The 10040-nt window shown below is 35.9% G+C and overlaps 1 protein-coding gene across 8 annotated transcripts in view; it reads right to left on the reverse strand.

Moving 5' to 3' along the window:
* The window catches only part of LOC122309132 (vacuolar fusion protein CCZ1 homolog B-like), a 47805-nt gene extending 43569 nt beyond the window's left edge, over positions 1–4236 (reverse strand). The window contains exons 1-5 of one of the 8 annotated variants that reach the window (XM_043122495.1): positions 3814–4236; positions 3132–3338; positions 2739–2832; positions 158–338; positions 21–59 (exon numbers count right to left, since the gene is read on the reverse strand). In XM_043122495.1, coding sequence (XP_042978429.1) covers positions 21–59; positions 158–338; positions 2739–2832; positions 3132–3313 — 496 coding nt within the window. In that variant the 5' untranslated portion in view covers positions 3314–3338; positions 3814–4236. Of the gene's footprint in view, positions 1–20; positions 75–157; positions 339–2738; positions 2833–3131; positions 3339–3813 lie in introns of all 8 variants that reach the window. The other 7 variants (XM_043122494.1, XM_043122496.1, XM_043122499.1 and 4 more) reach the window with 7 other exon arrangements.
* Between the last annotated feature and the right edge of the window lie 5804 nt (positions 4237–10040).

Genomic DNA, 10040 nt, shown 5'->3' on the forward strand with positions numbered 1-10040 from the left:
TACAGCAACTTCAGCATTACCCCAGCAGCAATTATCCAATGGAGACCATTTTTGACAGGCTGAAAATTTAGTAACTTACCAAGAAATAGTTTTAACCATAGACAGAAGAAATTTAGATTTAGGTAATTTAGCAGCATATAAGAGCTTGATGATGTACCTCTTAGATAATCCATCATGAACGGGTGCAGATGAGCTCGAATTAATCCTCCAGCAGGTTCTTTCTCAAGCAATGCTCGTATGGATCCATGAAACATTAGGAAAAGGGAATGAACTTCCTTAAGAACCTTTTGCAATGCAGCAATCCGCCATATAGCTTCTGACTCATTTTTCTCCACAATCTTCAAAACAGAACAGAATTTAGAACTAATTTTTAGGAACTTCAATAAGCTTATAAGTGACGGCATTTGAACATCATGTGATCAAAATCTAAGCATTGATCAAGATTTCAATTTTTCTAGATAAATCAGTTTGGATCAAGGACATTTCAGAAAGTTGTATAGTATATATTGAGCTCTATATGTTATTCACAAACATGGACAAACATATAAACTAGAGTGTGTGTGCATGTGTATGACGAGTGAGAGAAGCGATTCTTTTTTTTTATTGGCATTGGGTGTCTGGAACAATATCCCAACTAATCCCAGGGATGCATAGGCCATCGGCAAGTTTCCAACAAATGCACCTCAAGTAATTCAAGAAAAAATTCTCCCAGTCCGATGACCCCTACAAATTGCTTGCACCCAAGGGATCTAGAGGAAGCATACCAGTAGGACCAAGGCTCTTACCACTTGAGCCAACTCCTAGGGGTATATGGGTGAGAGCAGTGATTCTACCACCCATTCTGATTCATTCCCTCGAAGGCACAAGGATAGAAGGAAATTTTTCATGCTATGGAGCAAAATCCAGACAAAATGTATAAAGGAAAGATGTCACAAACATACAAACAATGAAACTTACCAGGCTATCACAATATCCTGGAGGGAACTCAAGCCCTAATATCTCATATGCGATTATGCTATACTAGATATTGGTTTCAAAGTCACAAAGTTGTAATAGCCGAATGAGGGCCCAACATCTAGGCTTATACTCTAAAAGGACTAATCAAAATAACAATTAGACTCCCTTTGAATTATTATATAGCATAACTTCTCTGTCTAGACAATGTGGGATCCCATTCACCACACTCCTATACTCAATCTGTGTTATTCCAATCTCCCCCCTTAAATCTCTTACATCCTCTATCACAACCCAGATTGTATTCAAGGGGTAAAATAGGAATTTTGTAATTATGTTCGTTATTATTGTTATTACTATTTTTGTAAGTCTACCTTATGGGCTTTAAAGAAGTATTAGAAAAGTAGCTTAGTGCATAGAATTAAGGTGTAACATGGCCCACTCCATATTCAAGGCCTAATCCATTTCCCAATAGGAATAGCCAGTAGAATCTAAGAAAAATGAGAAATCCTTGTTGTATAATGACTCCTCTTGACCAATCAAATTTGACACCACCCAATTTATATGGATAAAGCCTAAAGTTTTGGGCAACATTTCCTAAAATTGCGTTGCCAGATTTTTCCTAGAAGATTTAGAAGTTGTTCAAAAGTGTCATAGAAAAAAATCAATTCCTACTAGGAGTAGGAGTGCCACTCTGCTGCCAACCCTCTTTTCTAGGTATAAATACCAGATTTTAGGACTTCAGACTAGCTGCCAAACCCTAGGAGCTCAAAATCTTTTAAGGACTTAAAAACCGTATTTTTGTCAGCCTTGAGGTTGCCCAACAAAACCTAACCTTTTTCTGATTAAAAGGACCATAAACCGTATTATTGAACCCCAGCCACAATCCCCCTTACTGCTGCCCCCCCTTTGGTCATTTAAGTGAGTTGTCTTCAAGTTTTCTTAGTTTATCAAAGTTAAAGTTTAGATCCTAATAATCTTCGAATAGATTTCTACATCTTTGTTGAATGATTTTGTCATGAAAATCAGTGCAAGATCTATTATTTCATGCCAAATTCATCAACTCAAATCCCAAATAGCCACTAGAACTCTATTTTCGCTCTAGTAAGGCATGATAAAGATTTAAAAAAATTTAAAAAAATAAAATAAAATAAAATAAACATGCACACATGAAAATCTAAGTACACAAATAGCACATAGTATGGCTCCGTAGGAGAATTCATGGCATCTTAGGAGAGTAATTACATGATAAAGCTGCTGCCGTGTATTTGACGGCAGTACAATCACCTGGAAAAGCTGATTCTAGGGTCTTCACTTGGTCAAAACACTACACAACTTGAATCCTAGGTGATTGTAGGGTCTTCTCACTTAGTCAGTGCAAGATTTATTCTTTCATGCTAAATTCGTTAAGAACCCAAATCCCAAATAGCCACTAGAACTCTATTTTTTCTCCTCTAGTAAGGCATGATAAAAATAAAAAGCATGCATACATGAAATTCTAACTACACACACAGCACACAGTTTAGGATGCAAATTATTCAAATGCAAGGAAGCAAAGCAACACCATAGCAGATTTTCCAATGAGCAAAGGACATATTGCCATCAATGAATTTTTCAACTGGCAAAGTAAAATGCCTCCATTAATATGTGATCACAGCAGTTTTTTATCTAACAGTTTAGAAATGTAATAGCTCATAAGGGAAAGGGGAAAAAAACAAAAATAAAAATAAAAATAAAAAATAAAAAAGGAGCAGAATAAATAGAAGAAAACAGAGGCAGCTTACCATAACCATCCAGATATCTGGTTCTGCCTCATAAAACACATGAGAGTGCCTCTCTGCTTCTATGAGCTCGCAAGCAGCCTCTGGAGAGAAAATTCTGTATAACAGAAATGACATAAATCTAAATCAACAGTAATAATAGAAAGTGCAAACATATCAATAATGTCAGGGTGTGACAAAATGTCGAATTACTTCGTTTTTATTTTTAGTACTATTTCAAGACAAACATACAAGAGCTTTCTCCCCTTAAAAAAGTTCTCTTAACACTATAATTCTTGAAAGACGCACCAATAAAAAAAATTTATTTACACCTATTCGTTGACAAAATCGAAGTGTCCCATTAAGTTGTGGTATAAAGAGGAGAACAACAGACATTGCACCCACATAAATACTAACCTTGTAAACGTGATAAGCCCTTCACTAAGCCCTATTACTGAAAGCTGTGTTGAAAAGGGCAAGTCAGCAGGAAAGAAAAATAATATCTTGTCCAGCTCCTGCCCTTCTTGTTGTCCCCTCCTTAGATCAAATATGCAAAGTTTTATGGCTTCGGTAGCAGTACTAGCTGATGACAGTCCCATTCTTTCCTCCACAATTGATCAAAACCTTGACGGGGCGAAAGAAGAGAGGGTAAAGTGAGTGAGAGAGAGAGAGAGAGAGAGAGAGAGCGAGAGAGAGAGCGAGAGAGAGAGCACAATAAACAGATTAAAAAAGAATCATAAACCAAAAAATTACATTGTAACCGTACTATCAAACTACTGCTTCACAATCAAGCATAATTTCGGCAAATGTTTATCAAACTCGTCCAAAATCAAACTCGAAAAAATGATGACCAAGGTAATCTACATCAAGATTATTCAGCCAAACTTAGTTTCTAACTTCTATATTTAAATAAAAATAATAATGAAAAAGGCCAACGGTCATTGGTCCTCACTCTGGATAAATTCTTCCAGATTATCCGCCATTATTGAAATTTTAGAACAGAGTAATAAGGAACTTTTGAACTCGACAAGGAAGATCAATTCATTCAAGTAAGCACTGCGTCTCATCATAGACATCTTGAATGGATATTAAAAATTACCACAAATATGGGTGCTCACGGGACGGGCTGTCGGTTTGAGATTTTGCAGATAAGGGCCGGAATCCCAATTCCGAAGCTATTCGTATGGATAAGATTCCAATTTCAGAAACTGATGAATTCATGCAACACATAGAGACAAACCCTATTTTCGCTCCCGTATCACGTTGCCATTGTGGTGGGAGTTTGATGCGACGGAAGAAGTTTCTGAAACTAGGAATGGTAGGTAGCTAGGTTCGGGATGCAAGAGAAGCCCAGAGATTCCCGGTGCTTATTTTGAACAGTTGGACGGCACGGTGATTGGTTAATTACAGAGCTGCCAGCGGACCCAGGGCAATTTCTGAATCATTTATCTTGCAAAAGAAAGCTCTAGGTAAAATTGCCGGCTCTGATGGGCTAGAGATTTGGCGTGTATGATATAAGAGCATTCTCATCTATATCTTTTAAGATATAATTTTAAGATATATGCTCTCATCTATATCTTAATAATTTAATTTAAAATTATTTTTTTTAAATTTATCTCTAAATTTTATTTATTTTTTAAAAACTTCCTACATCTAATTTTTCATCCTTTTTTCTATTCTATTAAATAATATTTCTCTATTTTTTTAATACTTTTTTCTCTCTTCTATTTATAATCTTAATTACTAACTCTTTTATCTTATTATCTTTTTTTTCAAATATTAATTTCTATTAAATTTTTTTACGATTTTGACTATCCAATATAGTATTTTTTTAACCGAAATTTGTATTATAAAAATAATAATTTTTTTTAATTAATACATTTTCTAACGTGATGGCCAAATTTTATTATTTAGTACTCATTATCTATTTTTTTTAATGATGATACCTAGTCACGTATTGAATATAAAATTTAACTCATTTTTGTAACAGTAATATTTTTTGTCATTTCTATAACGATAACATTTTTTGTCTTTTCTCCAACGATAATTTTTTTTGTCTTCTCTCAAATGGTAACATTTTTTGTCCTATATGCAACAGTAACTTTTTCTCACATAAATATGCATATTGCTAATATTCACATTCTCACAAACTCTTCTTTTATTTGATCTATAGAACCGAAATTCAATAATCTCTCCTAATTTTTCACTTCTTTCATCAAATGGTCCGTACCTTCTTTCGCAAATTGTTGACATACGTATCCTCTGAAGATGATAGCGATATTGTTCTTAATGAGGAGGCCGATGGACAATCATCGAGGCATCGTGACAATCGCCAACATCGTAAGTTTATTCGGCGTGATCATATTCAGGAGCACGAGTGCCTATTTCGCGATTATTTTGCAGAAAATCCAGTATATCCCTCGAATCTATTTCGAAGGAGATTTCGGATGAGCCGTCTCCTATTTCTCCGTATTCTAAATGAGGTAGAGTCTTACGAGCCATACTTCGTCTAGAGAAGAGATAATGGCAGAAGACTCGATTTATCTTCTATGCGAGAGATAACTCCAGCACTTAGAATGATAGCGTATGGGGTTACTGGAGATTTTATGTATGAATACATACGTATTAGTGAAAGCAACCGCAATGGAGAGCCTCAAAAAATTCTCTGAGACAATAGTAAGTGTTTTTTTAGATGAATATATGCGGTCTCCAAATGCCAACAATATTACCCAATTGCTTGTTGTTGCTGAACAATGAGGATTCCCTGGAATGCTGGGAAGCATTGACTGCATGCATTGAAAGTGAAAAAATTATCCCGCAGCCTAGAAAGGTATATACTCTGGCCACATTAGTGAAACTACTATTATTTTAGAAGCAGTTGCTTCATATGATCTCTGGATATGGCATGCATTTTTTGGTATGTCCGGTTCACATAACGACATTAATATTCTAGAAAGATCTTTTATTTTCACGAAATTTGCCTAAGGGCGTACTCCTCCAGTCAATTACACAATCAATGGTAACGATTATACTATGGGGTATTACTTTGCTAACAGTATTTATCCCAAGTGGCGAACTTTTATGAAGATGATTCCATCACCAAGAGAGAATAAGAAGAAAAATTTTGTAAAAGCACAAGAATCCGCACGAAAAGATGTCTAGCGTGCATTCGGGATACTTCAACAACGATTTGCTATCATTCGTAGACCTTCCCGAATGTTCAAAGTGAATAAACTAACATATATAATGAAAAATATGTGTTATTCTACATAATATGATCATTGAAGACGAGCGTCTTCAATGATCATTGAGTATGATAGTGAGAGTCTGAGCATTGAGTATGATCAACTTGATGATGATCTTCCTAAATTGTCGAGCAATTATACAACTGAGCTTACGGACTTCATCAAGACGTAATTTTTTTCCTCTTTCTCCTTGTCATACTCTATCTTCTCGGTCTTAAGGCGATAAAACTCTTTCTCCTGAGCGCGCGACTCCTCTAAAAGAGTATACTTCATCTTTCTGAGTTAGAAATTTTCCTCTGCTTGCCTGCCTTGGGCCTTTTGTTTTCCTTTTTCAGCTTTCCTGCCCATTGGTCGGTTCAATTCGATAACCTCATTCTCTATCACATTCTCCGTCTCGAGATCAAAAACTAAATCCTCTGTAGCGGAGGAACATCGAGTTGGGGTCGGGGTCGGGGGACGGGGACATCGTCTTCCTTCGCTTTAGATCATCATTTGTGGCGCGCCAAATCCACTTAGGTTGGTCTTTCAATAGGTGCCAACAATGCTCGAACTGGAAGCTGCATTTCTCTAGCAATTAGTACATAATCTTCGCCTTCTCAAGCTTGCATTTAAACAAATAAAATCCATGTTAAACCAACCACGGAAAAAATAAATTACTCGTAAAATAAGTAAGAGTATGGAAATTCTACATTGTCTTGCTTGATCATGTCACTTTGATTTAACCCTTCAACTTAAGCTACTTTCGCACAAAATTTATTTATGGTCTTTTGAATAACCAACCACCAATGTATTAAAAACTTTATTGTCTGCTCATTTGTGGTTTCTTTATATTGCTGAAAGTACTCAAAGATTTTTTCTCAAAGTTTGTAGTGTTTCTGATCTGTTTCTTGAACGGTATCAATGTTACAATTTAGCCGTGCGAAAACAAGTAACTTGTCTTCTTCGGGGGTGAAGTTCACACCTCTGACTGATTTCTTAATCTCGATTGTCTCGTTATGGGGTAAGGGTGGAGAGTCATTAAGGGTCATAGGAGAGGTTCCACTTTGCCTACCGTAAGTGAGATCGAGTTGAGGACCTTCACTAAAGAGGTTGGTGAAGTACATATGTCTAGGGTCTTGGGAATACATCTTTAAAATATTAATGAAATATTAGAACAAGAAACTTTGAAATTTGGGGTTTAGTCGGGGTCGCCGGCTCAGGAACCGAATGGTGACATCTAGGAAAGTATTGGCCACCCACTCATGGCTGCAACAAGCGGTTGCCAGTACTTATTGGCCGTCCGGGTTACCACACCATTAAGGAAATAATCAACAATTTCCTATATGCCCACTAGGCTTTGTCATCATCACAGCTGAGTTCCATTAGTTTGAGACATTACTTTTTATATCACAACATAACACAAAAACAACCAAACAACATGCTAAATTTAATAATGTTAAATAAGAGCATCCCATCCGATCAATTTATATTGAATATAAATATAAATGGGACTCAAAATGGTGTAAATATTGACAGTATACGTAAGAAAGGAACCCAACATCGAATGGCTACAAAACCCCACCCGAACCCCGATTGCCTTTTGTAGAAAGTACCACAAACTGCAATATGGCCATTTAGGGGAGGATTACCCCGCCATATCGATGGGGCCCTATTAACGCTTATGAGTTTACCCGCACAATAACACCATCATCACAGTCTAATAACAGCCCCCCTCCCCCTAGAGATATAAAACACTGCAAATGACCCAACAACAATGTGTAATTATCATTTGGAAAGAGCAAATGAAAGTGCACAAAGCTAAAATAAAATAAATGCAACTGGCCAATATTACTAATAATAATAAATGCTCAAAAAAGGGTTGATCAATGATAATCAAGAGAGAGGCAATACATGCACGAGTTTGAGAGTGTCCAGTTAGTGTTTTTAAGTTTTGGGGTCCACGACAAGGCCAAATGGCAAGTGGCAAGTAACTGCATATTCATGGTTATGTGTCAATAAAAGAGAAGAGATATTTACTTTTTTTTTCCCTCAATTAATTTGTCATCTTTAATTGAGAAAAGACATGAGATATATCATTTTTAATAATCAAGTCCATTAGCTTGGTTACAATTAATATAAACACTAGGATTTCGACAATATGATTTCAATTATTCCTTTCAAATAGATTCCATAAAAAATACCTCAAATGAATGATGAGTTATAGTATGCTACAACTGCAATTTTCACATTGAAATAGAATAAGGCATAAAGCAGGGGCTCTAAATTTAGACAACAACTTCTCCAAACATTCTCTAGTTAATTTATGGAATCAAAGTCTCAGCTAGATCGCGTAATTGTTAAAGGGGTTCCCAAAATGCCTTTCGGTTTATTAATACAAAACTCAATAGATATAAACATTGAAAATTTCCATCCGGATTCTTTGTATTTACATGGACTAGAGTTGAGATAAAAAAAAAAAAAAGGATACTAGAGTTAACACATGATAGATCTAGAGAAAATACCAAAGAAACAAAACTAGAAGTCGAAAAGGTATAAAAGGAATTAAATCAAGGAGTTATCAATACTCAGATTACTTGGTAAGAAAAAAAAAAGTTCAATGAACTCTGATACGAACTCCACCAACAAATGTGATGAAACCCGAAAGCAATGATGGCTTGGAATCCCAAGATCGTGAAGACAAGATTTGTTGAGCCTTGACCCGTCACCTAAATAGATGAAAACTAACACTATGAATGATTGAAAACGCCACACCAAGAAAACCTAAGAATCTCTCAAGGATTCAAGGTGATAAGTTTGATTGCTTGAACGCCACAAGATTAACTTGATAAGTTCAAAAAGCTCTTTTTAAGAACCAAGAGGAGCACAAGACCTCTCAATAAAAGTAATTTTTTGAATCATCAAAAGCTTCTTTCAAATTCGAAATACCCAGAGATATACTTGGAACAACCCTCCAAGAATAGGCAAAAGTCATAATTACAGCTTTAAAAACAACACAAACATTAACCCAAACAAGTCCCCACATTTTTTAAGACTCCTGGACTTCTAAAAGCACCTAAAAATAGCTAAATGACTACATTTGATGTATTTAACATGCCCAACCAAGACCAAGTCCATTCTCTTATTTAATATCCTTGAAACTCAACAAACTCATGCTCTTTAATGGTCAGACAATGTAGGTTACAAATTTGCATGCTAATTAGTCTCTTCAATTGCTTTGATGACATGGACTAAGTCTTGATTATTATTTGAGCCCATCTTGGTCTTTTTGGAATCAGCCCAATTATCTTGGATTAGCCCATTTAATGCTTTCTTAAAACGTTTGGCTCTAAGTCTTGTAATTGGGCCACTAGAAAGTGACAAAGGGTCTTGTGCAAATTCAGCTTCATTTCTACGTATATGATCAGCATGTCTAGCTCCTTGGTTTGCATCATTCTCCCCCTCTTGAGAAGGATTTGTCCTCAAATCATCACCTACATCAAAAGGAGACAAATCAGCAACATTAAAACTTGCACTAACGCCATACTCACCTGGTAAGTCAAGTTTGTAGGCATTATCATTTATGCGTTCCACTACTTGAAATGGTCCATCACCCTGAGGTAGAAGTTTTAAACGTCGTTTCTCCGGAAAACGGTCCTTCCTTAAATGCAACCAAACCCAATCTCCTGATTCAAACACTACCTTCTTTCATCCCTTGTTGGCTTGATGAACATATTGTTTAGTCCTCCTTTCAATGTTCAGCTTTGCCTTTTCATGAATCATCTTTACAAATTCTGCTTTCTTTTTTCCATCTAAGTTCATACGTTCACTCAAAGGTAAAGAAATTAAATCCAAATGTGACAATGGGTTAAAGCCATAAACAATTTCAAATGGTGAAAACTTAGATGCAGAATGTATACTTCTATTGTAAGCAAATTCAACATGTGGCAAACAATCTTTCCATGTTTTCAAGTTCTTTTTAATGATAGTACGCAACAAAGAAGACAAAGTTCTATTCATTACTTCAGTTTGACCATCTGTTTGTGGATGACAAGTAGTAGAAAACAACAACTTGGATCCCAGCTTTCCCGACAAAGTCTTCCAA

This window comes from Carya illinoinensis, chromosome 5, assembly GCF_018687715.1.
Source record: "Carya illinoinensis cultivar Pawnee chromosome 5, C.illinoinensisPawnee_v1, whole genome shotgun sequence".
In the NCBI taxonomy this organism is placed as follows: domain Eukaryota; kingdom Viridiplantae; phylum Streptophyta; class Magnoliopsida; order Fagales; family Juglandaceae; genus Carya; species Carya illinoinensis.